The following is an 18,280-nucleotide window of genomic DNA, read 5'->3' on the forward strand; positions in this document are numbered from 1 at the left end:
GTTCTCTGGTGCTTGTATAGTTGGAATCACTGTCTGTAATTTTCCTAAATACCATTTGCCACGTCGCATTTGAATTTCTTCCATCACAGGAAGGCAATTCCAGGGACCAGGGGAAGCCTATCTTTCTCTCTGAACTTTCCTATCCACTGTATCCATTTCTGTCCCCAAGGGGTCCCTGTGTAACCACAGGTGTCTCAGTTCCTTGTTTCTCGCCAAGATTTTCTTGTAATTGTTGTGGGGTAGCCAAGAACCAAAGCAGCAATCCAAACATTTGTCATTTACTGAGAAGAGAGTTCTCCCTCTTTGCCAAAAAGACGCTTGTTACTCCCAGAATGGGAGGTCCAGCGGTGAGCAGAGAGCCTCAGCTCAGAGGCATCTTGGGGAGCCGTGCCCTTCTCTCTGGGCACAACCCTGGACCAATGGGGTACTCACTCCAAGTCAGGTTTATGGTCCTGGAGGTACAACCAGGAACGTGAACTCAGACCAGTGAGTAACCTTGACTGTGTGTTCTGGGGCGGCTGTGTGGTTCCTGTAGAACTGAAAGGATGCCAATCAAAATTGTGGCCTGTGCATGGGGTGCCAGGTTCCCCCAGCAGATAGCGAGTGAGGAAAGACCAGCCCATGGGCTGTGGTGCGGGAGACCTGAGTTCGACCCCTGGGTCAGGAAGATCCCCTGGAGAAAGGAATGGCAACCCGCTCCAGTATTCTTGCCTGGAGAGCTCCATGCATGGAGGAGCCTGGTGGGCTACAGCCCATAGGGTTGCAAAGAGTCGGACACGACTGAGATTCTAACACTTTGAGTTTCACCCTCCCCATGGCCCCGTGCTGAGATGGTCTGAGTCCTTGGACAGGAGTGGCCCCTCCCTCTGGAGGGGGTGTTGTGATGGAGGTGGTAGTCATCACCATGGAACCTTTTGAGAGCCTGTGAAAAACGAGGGTCACCCAAAGTTCAGCACACCAGGAGAGTACAGCTCAGACAGTGCTGATGGAGCCAGGTGGAGAGAAAGCAGCCAACGTGGGAAAGAGATAAACCAAGAAACCAAGCAGAGAAAAAGCCCACACCTTTATGCTGTGGAAAAGCATAGGGATCGGCGGGTAACGCTATGATGAGTGTCGCGAGGCTGGGGGGTTGGTGCTGGCATAAAGCAGAGCACAAGAAGATGGAGCCGGGACGCTCCCCTCCCCACCAGCAAGTGTGTGGATCATCTGGGGGGGAGGGCCGAGAGACAGGAGGACGAGAGGGTCCTGCCTGTCCTCTGTGGTCTGCTGATCCTGAGGAGCTGACCTGGCAGTCTTGGCTGGCCGACCTACGTGGTCACGCCCACCACCCAGAGCTCCACTGGGGAATAGAAGCTTCTCATCAGACTCTCCTTGTCACTTGTGCAGGAAAATCGCTGCCTATGATGAAGAAATCCAGCACCTCTATGAGGAGATGGAACAGCAGATCAAAACCGAGAAGGAGCAGTTTCTCCTGAAGGTGAGAGTCCATTCAAGTCCGGGCCTTGGCTGTGCTGGCCAGGCTGAAATAGCGAAATAGCACCTGCTCTGACCACCTTCTGCCTCCTGGGCCTAAGGTCACAGTACCCCCATGGTATTATTGATTTCCTATTTTGGGGCTTTGTTTTTTTTTTCAAGGTCGTTGTCACCTTCAAATTTGGCATGTAATTTACTGGTTCATTTTGATCGATTGTGGTCTGTCTGGTCCTATTAAGATGTTAACCCCAGAGAGCAGGGGTCGTCCTCTTTTATGGACTGATGTACCCTTGGAACCCCCACTGTGCCTGGAGCAGAGTAGGCAGGCAATCAACACGTATCTGTTGGATCAATGAGTAAACGGGGATTACAGAGGGATGGAGGGGTTTACCGCTGAAAGCATCCTGAAGGCTGGGCTTGATTTTGGTCATTCCTGGAGGGAGCTAGTGTTGTACATGCTTCCTGTCTACCTGGACTGGGGGGGGGCCACTGAAGCCCTGGGATGGCGTGTTGTTGCTGCTGCTCAGTGGCTAAGTCGTGTCCAACTCTTTGCAACACCATGGACTGCAGCACACCAGGCTTCTCTGTCCTTCACTGTCTCCCAGAGTTTGCTCAAACTCATGTCCACTGAGTGGATGATGCCATCCAACCATCGCATCCTCTGTTGTCCCCTTCTCCTCCTGCCCTCAATCTCTCCCAGCATCAGGGGTTTTTTTTCCCAGTGAGTCGGCTTTCACATCAGGTAGCCAAAGTATTGGAGCTTCAGCTTCAGCATCAGTCCTTCCAGTGAATATTCAGGATTGATTTCCTCTAGGATTGACTGGTTTGATGTTCCCCAGACTCTCAAGAGTCTTCTTTAGCATCACAATTCGAAAGCATCAGTTCTCCAGCGCTCAGCATTCTTTATGGTCCAGCTCTCACATCTGTACAAGACTACTGGAAGTCCAAAGGCTGAGTGGACCCTGCTGTTGAGCAGGTTCAAGGTGGTAAAAGCAGTCTCCATCCAGGTGCCTTTGGGCCTCACATGTCCCTCTCCCTGGTCTGGCAGGACACGGAGAGGTTCCGGGCCCGAAGTCAGGAGCTGGAGCGGAAGCTGCTCTCAAAGGAGCAGGAGCTGGAACAGCTGGTCCAGAAGCAGAAGCGGGTAAACTTTCCTCTGCATCCTCAGAGGACCCAACTCTCTACTCTATCCTCCCCTCTTTTCTTACCCACTTTCCCTGCCCTTTGCTTAAGGACTTAATTTTTTCCAATCTGAGAAGAACCATTTAATGATACAAAAGAGAGCATTTAATGTAAAGTTTAAAAATAAAATAAAATTAAAAAAAAAATCACAGGTGATCCCAAGATAAAACCTTTGTACTCTCCCATGCCTGGTGTTTAACTCAGAAAAATTGCTGACGGTCGAGGTATCTGCAGACATGGGGGTATAGTTATGCCTGGGAGCTACCAGAAAGCTGAAACTGTAGTTTGTTTCCTGCATCCTGTGTAAGAGAGGAGGGAGATGCTGAGACATGGGGCCACAGTCACTGATTTGGGGGGAGGGGGCTGCAGACTGTGATGTCTTCCTGCCAGGATGGCTGGGGATGCCTCCAGTTGGAAGAGGCTCCTCAAAGTTCCGTTTGTCTGTTCCATCTCTTCCCATGCACCCAGAAAATGCACATCAGCCCCTTTGCGACTGCTCCCATCACCCCACAGGATCGATGCAGACACCAGACGCTCCCTTGATGCACCTGAGTACCCAGAGGCAGGCTAGGCAGTATCTCTGTGTCCATCCACCCTGTCTGGGAGAGCCTGGCACAGGACCCCGAGAGATGGTCTCTCTAGGCAAGTGAAAAATGAGTGACTTTGGAGCTCACACACACTTGGATGTGTGAGTAACTGAAACCAGAGTTTCATGAAATATGCTCACTGTCCTTACGTGTGACGAGCTCTGAGGTTTTCTGTTCTATAGCATGTGCGTACTCAGTCTCTTCTGACTCTTTGTGACCCCATGGACTGTAGCCCGCCAGGCTCCTCTGTCCATGGCATTCTTCAGACAAAATTACTGGAGTGGATTGCCATTCCCTTCTCCAGGGGATCTTCCTGACCCGGGGGTGGAACCTGGATCCCCTGCATTGCAGACAGATTCTTTACCATCTGAGCAACCAGGGAAGCCTAGGCAAGCCTCCTCTTCAAAGCAAGGGGCTCATAGGTAGAGAGAGAGCCATTTGCCACTTGGCCTCCTGTTTTGTTTTGTTTGGTGCTGGAAGGAATCCAGCCCTGGACAGACCCAGACGCATTGCTTCCATTTGAAAAGAGAGGGATATTTTTAGCAGCACATTAAAATACGCTTGAAGACAACCCATGCTAAGGCTGGAAGACAGTTCCACTCCTGCGAATCCCCAAGCCGTAGATTTTGGTTTTTCTCCTGCAGCGAGATGCTCTCAATGCCTGGAACTGCCAGCTGCCTCCCCATCCCCACCACACAGTCATACCTGGCTTCTCCTCCCTCTTTCTCCTCCTTACTGTTACGTATTAAGTTCTTCGCAAATAGATTTATCCCTTCAATGAGTGATTGCCACTCGACTTAATTACTGCATGCTTGCCTGATTACACAGGGGCCTCCTGAGATTGGTACAGACGTCCTTGTTTTTGCCTCCTTTTTCTCTTACTGGCCACATTCATTCAACTAAATCCATTATGATCTGTGTGCCTTGCTTTGAGTCTTCCTCTGGTGACAGGGTTAGAAGCTCTGTACAGACTAATCACCAGCCAGAAAAACCTTAAGGTGTTTAGTTGCTTTAGGGACATGAGAAAAGGTCCATGTTTGGTTGGACCGGTTTGAGCTATTTCCTAAGGGTTTGCAGGGTTTGTGGCTACCATAGCAAACTTGTCTAGATGAAAGGACTCAGACTTGTTTAGCTGGGAGAGGAAAAGGGAATAAATTTTTTTTTTTAATATGGCGTTTAGCGCCTCCTTTTCCGAGCCCTTTTCCTCCTTTACCTCTACCAGACATGATGAAAAGCAACTATTGCTCTTTTCCAGTCGAAAAGGGAATAAATTGATTGACATTCAGGATTCATGACCGGGGCAGGTGGATGTGTGAAGAACGACACTTAGCAGTTTCCATCTCCATCAAGGACCAAGGGGAAGCAACTAGTGTGGAGGACAAGAGGGGTCTCATGAGAGCCTAAGACATTGATGAGACCGCTGGTGAGACGATGGTCATCAGCACTGGGATAGAGGGACAGACGATGGTCTTTCTGAATGGTGCAGCCCCTCCCAGGACTATTTTTTTTTTTTTAAACAATGTTGCTTTAAAAAATGGATTTCATTTTGGCTCTGCTGGGTCCTTATTGCTGCACGTGGGCCTTTCTCTAGTTGGGTGAGTCCGGGTTACTCTCTGTCACGGTCTGAGGGCTTCTCACTGTGACGGTTTCTCTTGTGGAGTGCAGGCTCTAGGACACAGGCTCACAGTTGCAGCTCCTGGGCTCCAGAGCGTGGGCTCAATAGTTGTAGCTTAGTTGTGCCTCAGCATGTGGAATCTTCTCGGACCAGGGATCGAACCCACATCTCCTGCATTGGCAGGTGGATTCTCAACGACTGGACCACCAGGGAAGTCCTGCCCAGATAGTTTAGTAGCCCCGTGGAGACAGGGGAGAGACAGGAGTGCTCTGGAAGCTTCTTCCTGCCCCTGGAAGAGTGTGTGTGTGTGTGTGTGTGTATGTATGTGTGTGAATTGAGGGGCAGGACGAAGCTCACTGAGGCTGGAGCCATTAGCCTAAATCAAATTGTTCTGCTGTCTGGCTCTTGTGTAGTGTCTTGTATGATTTGGGACTGATCCAGAGTGAGAGGCAGGATGTGTGTTTAGATTTGGAGTTTTTTACCCTAGGAAGATCCCTCCAGTTGAAAAATAGTTGTCTTCCCTAGCTTCTGGTTTAAAGCGAATCCAGCCCTTCCGTTCCAAGGCTCGGATGCCGGGTGGAGGAACGGTGTATTTCATTGGAAACAAGCAAAATCAGTTCCTCCCCACTGACAGCAGGTCAACAAGGTGCTTAACTTTATAAACAGAATTAAGGATTCAGCCTCTTAAAATTCAATCAAGGCCTAAAAGCAACAAATATCGGAAAGCACAGGCGTGAGGTCTGCAGGTGGAAGTAAGCACCAGAGCTAAGCACCAGAGCCGGGGTAACCAATCACGGCGTGAGGATTAAAATCTTTCTGAAGCCTTATCTTCATCAGGCAAGCCAGAGACACAATCTCTGGAGGCCGGGAATTGAAAAAGAGGGAGGAGGGGCTAGGAGGGAGAGATAAATGAGTGCGGAACCTTCATGGCTTGTTTTGAAGAAGCTTGCAGCGGCTTGTGCAGCTGGAGAGCCTGCTGGAGCCCAGGAGAGCGTGTCTTGTCCAGGGAGACGGGAGAGAAGGGCGGGGAGAGGCTTAGCGTGCCCTCCATAGAGCAGGAACCCTGACCAGCAGTATGGACAGGACCTTCATGCTGGAAGCCACCTCTCCATTTCACACATGGAAAATGGAAGCTTAGAGAGGGGTAGCGAGCAACCTGCAGTCACACAGCTACACAGTGCCAGGAAGCAAGGTCAGAGTCTCGTCTCCCATCCTGTCCATCCCCAGAGATGTCTGACTGCCGGGTGATTCTCCAGAGCAGTGGGCAGCGGGGGGAGTAGGCCCCTAGATCACCAGGCCCCATCATGTGGATAGGAAAATGAGTCTTCCTGTTCTCTGAAGATGCCCAAGGAAAGAGAACTAGATTTTAAAAAGAGATGAAGAAGGAACAGTCATAGGAGAGGTGAAGGTCAACTGAAAAGCAGCATCGCTGTCTGTTTTGTTAATCACTTTGTATCTGGGGCAGGTGGTTTATGACAAGGCACAAAATTCAAAGTGGTTTGCAGCCCCACCCCCTCACCGCTGGCCTCCTGTGAGTAGGAGGCCACCAGTCGTGGCTTCTCGTGGATCCTTCCAGGTTGTGTGTGCACACACAGGCACTTCCAGGCAGCGCTAGTGGTAAAGAACCCACCTGCCAATGCAGGAGACGTAAGAGATGCAGGTTCAATCCCTGGGTGGGGAAGATCTCCTGGAGGAGGGCGTGGGAACCCACTCCAGTATTCTTGCCTGGAGAATCTCATGGACAGAGGAGCCTGGCAGGTTACAGTCCATGGGTCACAGTGAGCTCACACACACACACACACACACACACACACACACACACACACGCAGCAGCAGTGCACTGCTCTACATCAGCCTGCCTTTTTCACTTGACGGATCCTTTGGAGAACACTCCATATTTCTTTCTGATAAAAACCAGGCCGACAGCCCTTCCCTCCGGGCGGCGGTAAACCTCTCCCCAGCCGCTTCCATGAAATGGCAAGCTCTGTGCTTTACCCTTCACCCGTCAGCCAGACACAAACTTGTCGAATGTCTAGGTCAGAAGGACGTTCAGGGGCATTTTGTTAAATATCTAAGTATCTTTTTTTCTTTTTTTGCAGAAATGCTCTTCTTTTTGTTAAAACCCCCCAAATCTATCTGAATATGTGTGTGTGTGTGTGTGTGTGTGTGTGCATGTTCAGATAGGTGGATATCTGTATATCTACTAGACAAACAGCCGCGTGTGTGCACTGTTACGTACCATGTACGGGTGTGTATGTGTGTGTGTTGTCATGGTGCCAGGGTCCCCTGGTGCTGTGTCAGCAGGGCCAGAGGAGGGCTGGAATAAGTTCCTCTCATTGTGGAGGACTTGACCCCTCCATCAAATACTGTGGAGTTTCCCAGGTGGCTCAGTGGTAAAGAACCTGCCTGCCAATGCAGGAGAAACAGGAGACACAGGTTCAATCCCTGGGTCGGTAAGATCCCCTAAAGGAAGGCATGGCAACTCACTCCAATATTTTTGCCTGGAGAATTCCGTGGACAGAGAAACCTGGTGGGCTACAGCCCATGGGGTCGCACAGAGTCGGGCACAACAGCACACACCCAGTCACACTTGCTCAAACACTGTGAGACCCCAGCCCTCAGGTCTCCAATGAGTGACTGTCCTCAGCGGGGAAAGCCATCTGCTCTCAGGAAGAACCAGGACGTGGGGTGGGGGCTGGGGAGCCCCAAAGCCAGCCGGAGGCAACCTTGGCTCCAAGGGAACCAAGGAGCAAGCTGGCAGGTATGCTCATGTAGTGCCGGTCGGTCGGAGCAGAGTCCCAGGCTGGAGCTTAGGGACCCAGCATGGATAATGGGAGAGGCATTGTTCTCCCTCAAGTCGAAATTAAATATAATTGGTATTAAAATGTTGGGAGTTCGCAGCTCTGCAGGAGCCAGAGAAGTTCTTTTGCTTAATTAGGATTGTCTGAGGTGAACTTAGAGTTTGAGACAGTTTGTTACTGTTGCAAATTGACTTTCTAATTATTCTATAAAGGTGAAAAACCCACAGATACTGCCGAAGGAATCAGGAGATCACGAGCTTGGCGGGCGCATCCTGTGGCCCCAGCAAGCTCGGTAGTGATGTGGGCGGGGTGGTCGGGGGACAGTCCTTGCCCAGCGCAGTCTGTGCACCCTCCAGGCAGCCCATGGCAGCGATGCGTTTATCGGATGCAAGGTGCTTCCTGCTCAAAAACTAGGCTGTGGCTTGAAAATGTGGAACCTTGGACCCTTTGCCGTAAGCCTGGGGGAGATTTAAAATCTCTGAACTGCAGGGCAGAGCCCAGAGGGAAGGAGGGAGGCAGACTTGCACAGTTAAGCAAGGTTTATTTTCCAGCATCACCCCGTTCTCTATTTTTCCCCTTCTGAGAGAGGCTGAATTCCTCGCCACCACTCCCTCCTCCCTTCCATCTCTCTTCCTCCCTTCTCCCCTGCCCTCCTCCCGCCCGCCCCTCCTGCCCTCTCTCCTTTATTCCCACTGCTGTTTGCTAACTGCGGCTTTCAAGCCAGACACTGCAGCGAGAGCACAAAGGCAAGCACAGCACCCACGGCCCCACCTTGCAGCCTAAGCTGCCCTCCAGCCACCGCTGTGTATCTTCCAGCCTCTCTCTTTCCTCCCCCCAAATCCTCGACTGACATGCTCACACAGTGATGTAAACGATGGATTATGACTGCTACATTAAGTCTCTGCTTTGTAGCTACAGATGGAAATTTTAGTCAAAGAAATGAAGGCGCAAGAGTGGAGATTCCAGATCTTCGGGAACAGATTGGAGACTGTTGGGGGGAGGTGGAGATGGGACAGTGGTTCTTCAGTAGCTCCTGAAAATAAACCAAACCAGCAGGTGGGCAGGGGATGGGGAAGCACTAGCTCTGCTCTCACCTCCGAGACTGGGCTGGAGAAGAGAGTTGATTCTGATTCCCTGACCTCTGGGCAGGGCAGGACCACTGGGAGCCTGCGAAGACCGTACAGTCATCATGAAGCAGTATTCTTGGGACCAGGGGGTCTGGATTAGGACCCCGGCTCAGCCCTGGGTTGTCCTGGGAGAGTTAGTGAACCTGTCTTGTGATCTATGTTTGTAAAATGGGGATAAGTTCACCTTCCAAATAGGTGCCTGAGATGACTCGCTGATCCTGGTATAAGCCCTTGCACGAGGCCCTGCTCTCCAGTGGAGGACCAGCCCGGGTACCATCTCCAGGGTCTGACTTCATCACTGCCTCGCGCCCTGGTAGTGCGCCACCTGGTGTGGTCACTCATCACTGCCCTCTTGCACCCCCTCAGGGAAGTGTACCGCGTCACCGAGAGTCTGCAGCGGGAGAAGTCGGGGCTCCTGAAGCAGCTGGATTTCCTGAGGTGTGAGCTCATCCCAGAGCCCAGAAGGGCGCCCCCGCCTCCAGAGTCTCACCTGTCTGCTGAGAGAGCACCCTCATTCCCTTGGTCCCCGACATCCTGTTGGACGGCTGAATACCACCTCTCCGCCATGTTTGGTCCATTTACACAGGTGCCCACCCCCCTCTCCAGTTTGTACCTCTGCAGACGGGTATTGCCCCACTCTTCTGCGTGCCTGGCATGGTACTTGCTCAGGTAGGAGAAAACTGAACTGGTTGAACATCACAAACAAGGCAGCAAGATAGGAGTTGTCCCAGCCTATCAAGCTTACTATAAATTCAAAGCTCACTGGTTTGATTTGGTTTGGAATACTCTCAAAAAACTCCCCCCAAATGACCATACCCAACCAGGTGTGGGGAAAGATGGAATTTTCAATTTTGCCTCTGAGGTTTCTAAGTTACTTAACCTGCTGCCCACAAAACACCTTTTGGGAAATGGTGATTAAATTTGGGTTCTAATTTTTTAAATTGCAAGCAGGTTTGAATCGGCTACTTTATTAAGGTTTTTAGTTTAGTTTTTTTTTTTTTTTTTAATTTGAAAGTGAGGTAAGGTCACTGTGTCTGGCGTCTTTGATGCCACCAAATGGAAAAATTCTTCAAAGAGAATGCATCTCAGATTTCTTCACTTAAGATGTGATTCAAAAGCCTGGGAAGATGGAAGAGATTTTCTTAGGTGGCCAAGTTCTCACGGGTGTGAGAGGAGGTCTGGATTCTCAGGAAGGATTTAATGAAGGCAGAGAACAAGATGCACAGGAACACGCTGGGTTGGGATTTTCCCCTTTTTGCTATTTGTACTTTGAAAAAATACAAGGGCAGATACAGTGTGAGTGAGCAGGGGAGGCTGACAAGGCACTGCTCTGCCAACATTTATGGGTCTTTTTAATGGAGACGAGGGTTTCCCTTACAGCTCAGTTGGGAAAGAATCTGCCTGCAATGCAGGAGACCTGGGTTCGATTCCTGGGTTGGGAAGATGCCCTGGAGAAGGACATGGCAACCCACTCCAGTGTTCTTGCCTGGAGAATCTCATGGACAGAGGAGCCTGGTGGGCTACAGTCCATGGGGTTGCAAGAGTTGGACACGACTTAGCGACTAAGCCACCACCAGTGTCTGTTCAGAGTCCCAGCCTGGAGCCTCTCTGTGCCTCACCTGGCCCCCCAACCAGCTGAGGGGAGCTTTGATGCCAGATGGCTCTAAGGCCAATGGCCAAAGGGCCATTCTGTCCCCCTGCCTCTGACCTGACTTAGACACAGTCACCCTCTGCCCTTAGCCACCATCCCTAAGGAAAGTAGTTCCACACCCTCCCCTCCCCGGGCCTTCCATACACAGCCGTCCTCTGCACCCATCTGACCGTCAAACCAGTGCTGTGGATCTGTCGACCGCAGGCCCCATGTTTGAACAGATTCCCCTTTCCATCTGCAGGGAAAGGAACAAGCATCTCCGGGATGAACAGGACATACGTTTCCAGGTAAGTGGGCGGTGCCCCCTCCGAGCAGCAGGGGGAAGACAAGGACTGGGGTCCAGTGGCAGCCAGGCTGTGCTGGGACTGGTCCAAGAAGGTCCCGTGGCTTGGGGTCTGGCTGCACCTTCATGTGGGCAGGATGGTGGCAAAAGTAGTAAAGGTTCAGGGTGACCTATAGGGTCACATTGTGTTACTTTTCTTTTAGCATCACGAGACTGGAATACCTGGGAGGGTCCCTCACTTTTTGAATGTAGAAACGATGAGTTGAAATGTTGCCATCACTTTTAAACCAAAATGTTCTGTTTTTTTTCTTCATTAAGATTTTGATGTCTTGATGAAAATTTTACATTTTAGACTGTCATAGAGAGAATTAAAATGTATATTTCATCATCTACATAGTTGATTTTATATACAATTTTTTAATCCTATGGGGACCACTGCTCCTCTAAACCTACATACTTTCCCAAATAACACAAAAATCCTTTATTTACATGAAGATTTTCATTTGCGAATGCACTAAGCAGAACCTAGGCTTTCAGGGTCTCCTATCATCCTCCCCTTAGACAGTAGCTGTTGGATGCTCTGAAGGGAAGAAAAAGGGGGACAGGATGGATCCATGTAACATTCTACCATATCCATCGTGAATTTCATGTGTGATCTTGGGTAAATTGTTAGCCTCCTTGGACCACGACCCCAGTGATCACAAGAGGAAAGGGAATTCTTCTTTTTTTCCATTTTGTAGGGCTTTTTGTTTTTTTTTTGTATTTAGTTGGGGGATATAATGTTGTGTTGGTTTCTGCTGTAAGCAATGCAAATCAACCATAACTACCTGTATATTCCCTCACTAGTGAGCCTCCCTCCTGTCCCCCCGTCCCATTCCTCTGGGTGGTCACAGAGCAGCAGGCTGGGCTCCTTGTGTCATATAGCAGCTTATAGTAGCTATTTTGGACTTCCCTGGTGGCTCAGTGGTAAAGAACCCCCCTGCCAATGCAGGAGACATGGATTTGATCCCCCGGTCGGGAAGATCCCCTGGAGAAGGAAATGGCAACTCACTCCAGTATTCTTCCCTGGGAGATCTCATGGACAGAGGAGCCTGGTGGGCTACAGTGCATGGGGTCGCACAGAGTCAGACACGACTGAGCGACTAAACACCACCAACACCACTAGCTATTTTACACGTGGTAGTGTATAGGGATTGTTTTTGTGTGTGTGAAAACCTCTTGGAAAAGGAGGTCTTGTGCTAGCCCCTCAGCTGTTAATTCCCTAAATGAGGCAGCATGTGGCAGCTAGCTTGCCCCTCATTTGGTCGAAGCTGGTTTGTAGCTGCAAACCCCTTGGGGACCTTGCACATAACCGTCTCTCTTCTGTTCCCAGCTGGCGGCAGCACGTCTCTGCCGCCCACCTATGTGTACTATCAGAGCAAGGCTTAAGCCCACACATGTTTGTTTGATGGTGATAATGGTTATAATTGTTTTAGAAGTAACAATGAATTTATTTTAAAACTTCCTACCAAATGTCACCCTAATCCCTTGACCTTGCTTCCCTTCCCCTGCCAAACTTACTCTGTTTCGAGTAGGGAATGGAATTGAGAACCTTCATGGGGAATAGAAAAAAGAGGATAAAATCATGTTCATGCCGGATAATAGTTAAAGATTTATGTGGAATCACAGCCATACCTTCTGGGGCCCTGGGAGCATGGCTACCCCTCCTTCTGTCGTTAAAGATCACTCGGAACCATGGGACTGGCTGATTAATGAGAGACTCTTCTGTGATCTGAGTCCCTCTCATCTGGAAGACATCTGTTAGGGAGCCCTGGAGAGGGGGGTGCAAGCCCCCAACTCCACCAGGCTCTTCACTGAGGACATGTGAGAAATTATCTCACCTAGCCTGCTTCCACAAAAGATCTGAAATACTCTGTTCTAGCTTCGTAGCTGTGGGCAGGGCACTGGGCTAATTGATCCTACTCTCTGGAAGGAAATCTACGACAAACCTAGATGGCATATTAAAAAGCAGAGACATCACTTTGTCGACAAAGGTCCATATAGTCAAAGCTATGGTTTTTCCAGGGCTTCCCTGGTGGCTCAGCTGGTAAAGAATCTGTCTGCAATGCAAGAGACCTGGGTTTGATCCCTGGGGTTGGGAAGATCCCCTGGAGAAGAGAACAGCTACCCACTCCAGTATTCTGGCCTGGAGAATTCCATGGACTGTAGAGGCTGTGGGGTTGCAAAGAGTTGGACATGACTGAGTGACTTTCACTTCACATGGTTTTTCCAGTAGTCATGTACCAATGTGAGAGCTGGTCCATAAGGCTGAGCACTGAAGAACTGATGCTTTCAAACTGTGGTGCTGGACAACAGTCTTGAGAGTCCCTTGGACAGCAAGGAGATCAAACCAGTCAATTCTAAAGAAAATCAACCCTGAAAATTCAATGGAAGGACAGATGCTGAAGCTGAAGCTCCACCTGATGTGAAGAGCTGACTCACTGGAAAAGACCCTGATGCTGGGAAAGATTGAGGGCAGAAGGGGAAGGGGATGACAGAGGATGAGATGGCTGGATGGCATCACCGACTCAATGAGCATGAGGTTGAGCAAACCTCAGGAAACAATGCAGGACAGGGAGGCCTAGTGTGCTGCAGTCCAAGGGTCACAAAGAGACACGGCTGAGCAGCTGGACAACTGCAGCGTCTGGGGCTTTGGAAACTAAGAGGGACTGAAGCTCCACGGAAGAGTGTGTGTGACTAAACGACGCACAGAGTCTTTTCTGTGCATCCTACATTTAGCTCCTCATGACCCGGATAACCACGATGGTGTGATCACTCACCTAGAGCCAGACATCCTGGAATGCGAAGTCAATTGGGCCTTAGGAAGCATCACTATGAACAAAGCTAGTGGAAGTGATGGAATTCCAGTTGAGCTTTTTCAAATCCTTAAAGATGATGCTATGAAAATGCTGCACTCAATATGCTAGCAAATTTGGAACACTCAGCAGTGGCCACAGGACTGAAAAAGGTCAGTTTTCATTCCAATCCCAAAGAAAGGCAATGCCAAAGAATGCTCAAACTGCCACACAGTTGTACTCATCTCACACACTAGTATAGTTATGCTCAAAATTTTCCAAGCCAGGCTTCAACAGTATGTGAACCATGAACTTCCAGATGTTCAAGCTGGATTTAGAAAAGGCAGAGGAACCAGAGATCAAATTGCCAACATCCACTGGATCATCAAAAAAGCAAGAGAGTTCCAGAAAAACATCTACTTCAACTTTATTGACCATGCCAAAGACTTTGTGTGGATCATAACAAACTATGGAAAATTCTTCAAGAGACGGGAATACCAGACCATCTTACCTGCCTCCTGAGAAATCTGTATGCAGGTCAAGAAGCAGCAGTTAGAACCAGACATGGAACAACAGACGGTTTCCATGGGAAAAGGAGTATGTCAAGGCTGTATATTGTCACCCTGCTTAATTAACTTAAATGCAGAGTACATCATGCAAAATTCTGGGCTGGATGAAGCACAATCTGGAATCAAGATTGCAGGGAGAAATATCAATAATCTCAGATACACAGATTACACCACCCTTATGGCAGAAAATGAAGAACTGAAGAGCCTCTTGATGAAAGTGAAAGAGGAGAGTGAAAAAGCTGGCTTAAAACTCAACATTCAAAAAATGAAGATCATGGCATCTGGTCCCATTACTTCATGGCAAATAGATGGGGAAACAATGGGAACACTGAGAGACTTTTTGGGGGGGCTCCAAAATCACTGCAGATGGTGACTGCAGCCATGAAATTAAAAGACACTTGCTCCTTGGAAGAAAAGCTATGACCAACCTAGATAGCATATTAAAAAGCAGAGATATTACTTTACCAACAAAGGTCCATCTAGTCAAAGCTATGGTTTTTTCAGTAGTCATGTATGGATTTGACAGTTGGACTGCAAAGGAAGCTGAGCACTGAAAAACTGATGCTTTTGAACTGTGATGTTGCAGAAGACTCTTGGGAGTCCCTTGGACTGCAAAGAGATCCAACCAGTCCATCCTAAAGGAAATTAGTCCTGAATATTCATTGGAAGGACTGATGCTGAAGCTGAAAATCCAATACTTTGGCCACCTGATGCGAAGAACTGACCCATTGGTAAAGACCCTGATGCTGGGAAAGATAGAAGACGGGAGGAGAAGGGGACGATAGAGGATGAGATGGTTGGATGGCATCACTGACTTGACGGACATGGGTTTGAACACACTCCAGGAGTTGGTGATGGACAGGGAGCCTGGTGTGCTGCAATCCATGGGGTTGCAAAGAGTTGGACACGACTGAGCAATTGAACTGAACTGAACCTATTTATCCTCTTGCAAATGATCACTAATCCTGTGAAGGGTAACCTCCCAGACCCTGGGGCTCTAAACTGGTTCCTTCGATTAGATTATTAGACAGGAGGTGAAGGAATTCTGCTGAGAGATGACAGCGAAAGGAAAGTGGATAAAGGCTAGCAAGGAGCCCAGGCCATCACTTTCTTCCTTTAGGGGTTTATTTCAAGCCTTATCTATGAGGCTTGAGCCCTTGTCTGCTCAAGCACTGGGACGAATCAGCGGGCGAGGATCTGAGAGCATTCTGTGTTTCTCCAGAAAGACAAGGTGGCCAGGGCAAACACAGCTGCTCCCACAGCAAGATGGAAGCAGCGATCTGGCTCTGTGATCGGCAAATACGTGGACGGCACAGGGATGCTCAGAAGGTAAGCCATCCCACTTTGCTTACCTGTTATCTGTTCCTTGGCCTTGCAGGGTTGGGAGTAGGCTCTGAGCACATGCTGATTGCACTTGGCCCTGGCGGGAAGCCTGGGGTCAGCCACGTGCACTTTTGTTGAATCTTGAAGGACATGTGCCTTCTTGCTCTGATGTCAAGGTGCAGGGTGAGTCCCAGGACAGGTCCTGGGCTGCCCCAGCCTGCAGTGTTCCTGCAGGGGGCGCTGAAGAGCGGCTGCAAATCAGCCCAGAGACAGAGAGGGTGGGAGGAAGACGGGTCAGCAACGGGTAGGGCAGGAATGCCAGGCAGGGCTCTGCGGTCTGTCGGGCAGAAGGATGCTCCAGTCTTCCAGACACTGGACTGTGTGAGTCTGAAGGGTAATTATAGTGGAGTATGGAATCTCTGTGGGCTTTCCTAATGTTTCAGATGGTAAAGAATCTGCCTTCAGTGCAGAAGGCCTGGGTTTGATCCCTGGGTCAGGAAGATCACCTGGAGAAGTGAATCCCTACCCACTCCAGTATTATTGCCTAGAGAATTCCATGGACAGAGGAGCCTGGTAGGCTATAGTTCACGAGGTCACAAAGAGTCAGACAAGACTTAGCAACTAACACTTCACATACTTCATGGAGTCTCCAACCGTTAATTCCTTTGCAGATAAGCATGGGGTTTGTAATTCACAGACTCCTTTCAATAATTCATAGTTAATTAACTCAGAGATAATGTGATAATGTGCTTGGTTGCTTCTGGACAGAACTTGAGTCCCCAGAGGAGTGGCCCATTGCTCCTGGAGAGAGGCAAGGTGGTCCCCTGCCCTCTTTTCTATGGATCACGTACTCCACTCCCATGATGGCCACAGAGAGGCAGAGACAGTCAGATCCTCAGGTGCCAAACCCAGGAGTGATTGTGTGAACTCGCTCATCTGGGACAGCCTGAGGACAGCAAGCATGAAATAAAAAGATATGCAAAGTGGAGGTGACCTGGGGATGTCAGTCCACTGATCTGTCAAAATCTTGAACTTGATCATCATCAATTCCTTTTCTAAACAGCTGAACGATGAGATGCAACATGGGAGCCAAATTCCTGCAGTAATTGTTCTCTTGGTTCCTCGGAACCGAATATATGCTCTCAACAAGCACTGCCTGATTGCTTACTGCATACCAGACATTCTTTGAGTTCTAGGAAGCCTCCAAAGATCGATTAGGCATGAGTCCTGCCCTTAATATCCGTTATTGAGTACCTGCTGTGTGCAGGACACAAGGCTGTGTGCTGGGGTACAGGGGTCAAAAAAATAGACCCCATCTCTGTTTTCAAGGAACGTATAGTTGAGAGGAGGAAACAGACATTAATTGACAAATAATCAATATCAAGAACTCTGAATTCCCATAGACTTTGGCAGAGGTGCCTGTTCTCTGCTGCTCACACATAGCGTTTGATGGCAAAAGCAAAGAGGAACTTAGTCATGCTGTACTGATGATACTCCAGAGTGTAACAGTGCTTGAAAATTCCCCAGGGAGAAGCTTTCGCCAAGAAACAATTCATTTTAGGGTCATTTCATTTTAGGATCATTTCAGTGGCCATTTCTTTCCTGGTTGCAGGGACTTTAAAAAGCCATGCTCTGCCTGTGTATGTGTGTGTGTGTGAGAGAGAGAGAGTATGTGTGAGTGAGTGTGTGCGTGAGTGTGTGTGTGGGTTGGTGAATACATGTGCGTGCACGCATGTTGCTCACATATGCTCACGTGTACATGAGTGTGCAGGCAGAGACAAAGCAGATAGGAACACTGTGTGCTGAAGTGGGTGAGCACTTAGTAGGCTCATTAGAATGTAGGAGAAATTTGTTGAAAAGGTGACAGTCAGTTTCTGTGAAAAACTGATTTTATCAGTAAATCTAAGCATCCCTGAATCCCTACAAATCCTTTGTTTTATACCAGGGGACCAAACTAAGTCAGCACTTCTGTGAGCAAGTGCTGCATCCCCATTTCTCTTTCAGAATCGTCCCACTTCAGAACAGTGATACACACATTTTTTTTCTTTTTCTTTCTGCTATCGGTCCTGAGGAGCCAGAAATGCTAGAAGCCGGGGAGCAAAGTGAAGGGGCTTCTCCGTTCGGCATATTCTGTGTCCCTCACTGCTGCTTCCTGCTCCATTTTCTCTTCTCCTCGTGTGTGTGTTTCGCCTTTGGGCTCAAGTCCCTTCCCGTAAAACCGTCCTCAGGTTGACTTGCCGACAGTGGCCCCGGGGGGCCTTTGCTCTCAAGCCTCGAGGACACAGCCCTCGCACTGGCCCCACGTCCAGCGCCGGAGTGCTCCACCTCCTGCTTCTCCTGCTCCTGGATGCTCAGACCATCCGAGGCCGCTCACTCCAGACTCTCAGGAGAAAGGGAGAAGAAGCGGGTAGAGGGCCCTGCCTGGCTTCCTCGCCAGCCCCGAGCCGGTGGATGCCTGCTGTGCTGGGGCCCCCTCCCCAGAGCAGCGACCCCCTCACCTGCCTCCCTGAAGGCCGCTTCCCTAATGGGTCGGGTTTGTGCACCAGCTTATCAGGGAGGTGGGCTGGGCAGCCGGGCAGGGAAACCGGCCTGGAGAGTTGGCGTCTGACTTGGGGACGTGCGGCTGAGAAGGGCTGGTGTCGGACCTGGGCGAAGGCCGCCAACGGTTGACCCAGGAGGTTTTGTTTCTGCATCTGTTACGCTCCTTCTTCACAGCTTTCCTTTTCCTCCGCGGCACCTGCCACAGGCTGGACCGGTGTGGTGAGTGTGTCGGGATGGCCCTAGACTCCTGAGCCAAGTGCTCCTTGAGAGCAAGGAGCATGTCATTAGCTTAAC

The 18,280-nt window shown here is 49.7% G+C and overlaps 1 protein-coding gene across 1 annotated transcript in view; it reads left to right on the forward strand.

Moving 5' to 3' along the window:
• The window catches only part of CRACR2A (calcium release activated channel regulator 2A), a 122,884-nt gene that overhangs the window by 70,620 nt on the left and 33,984 nt on the right, over positions 1 to 18,280 (forward strand). Inside the window, exons 6-12 of the mRNA XM_010845207.1 lie at positions 1,387 to 1,477; positions 2,522 to 2,699; positions 5,383 to 5,503; positions 7,886 to 8,050; positions 9,014 to 9,223; positions 10,678 to 10,723; positions 15,345 to 15,451. Of these exons, the coding sequence (XP_010843509.1) occupies positions 1,387 to 1,477; positions 2,522 to 2,699; positions 5,383 to 5,503; positions 7,886 to 8,050; positions 9,014 to 9,223; positions 10,678 to 10,723; positions 15,345 to 15,451 (918 nt within the window). The remainder of the gene's footprint in view (positions 1 to 1,386; positions 1,478 to 2,521; positions 2,700 to 5,382; positions 5,504 to 7,885; positions 8,051 to 9,013; positions 9,224 to 10,677; positions 10,724 to 15,344; positions 15,452 to 18,280) is intronic.

The sequence above is a fragment of the Bison bison genome, unplaced genomic scaffold (assembly GCF_000754665.1).
Source record: "Bison bison bison isolate TAMUID 2011002044 unplaced genomic scaffold, Bison_UMD1.0 scf7180017864213, whole genome shotgun sequence".
Classification (NCBI taxonomy): domain Eukaryota; kingdom Metazoa; phylum Chordata; class Mammalia; order Artiodactyla; family Bovidae; genus Bison; species Bison bison.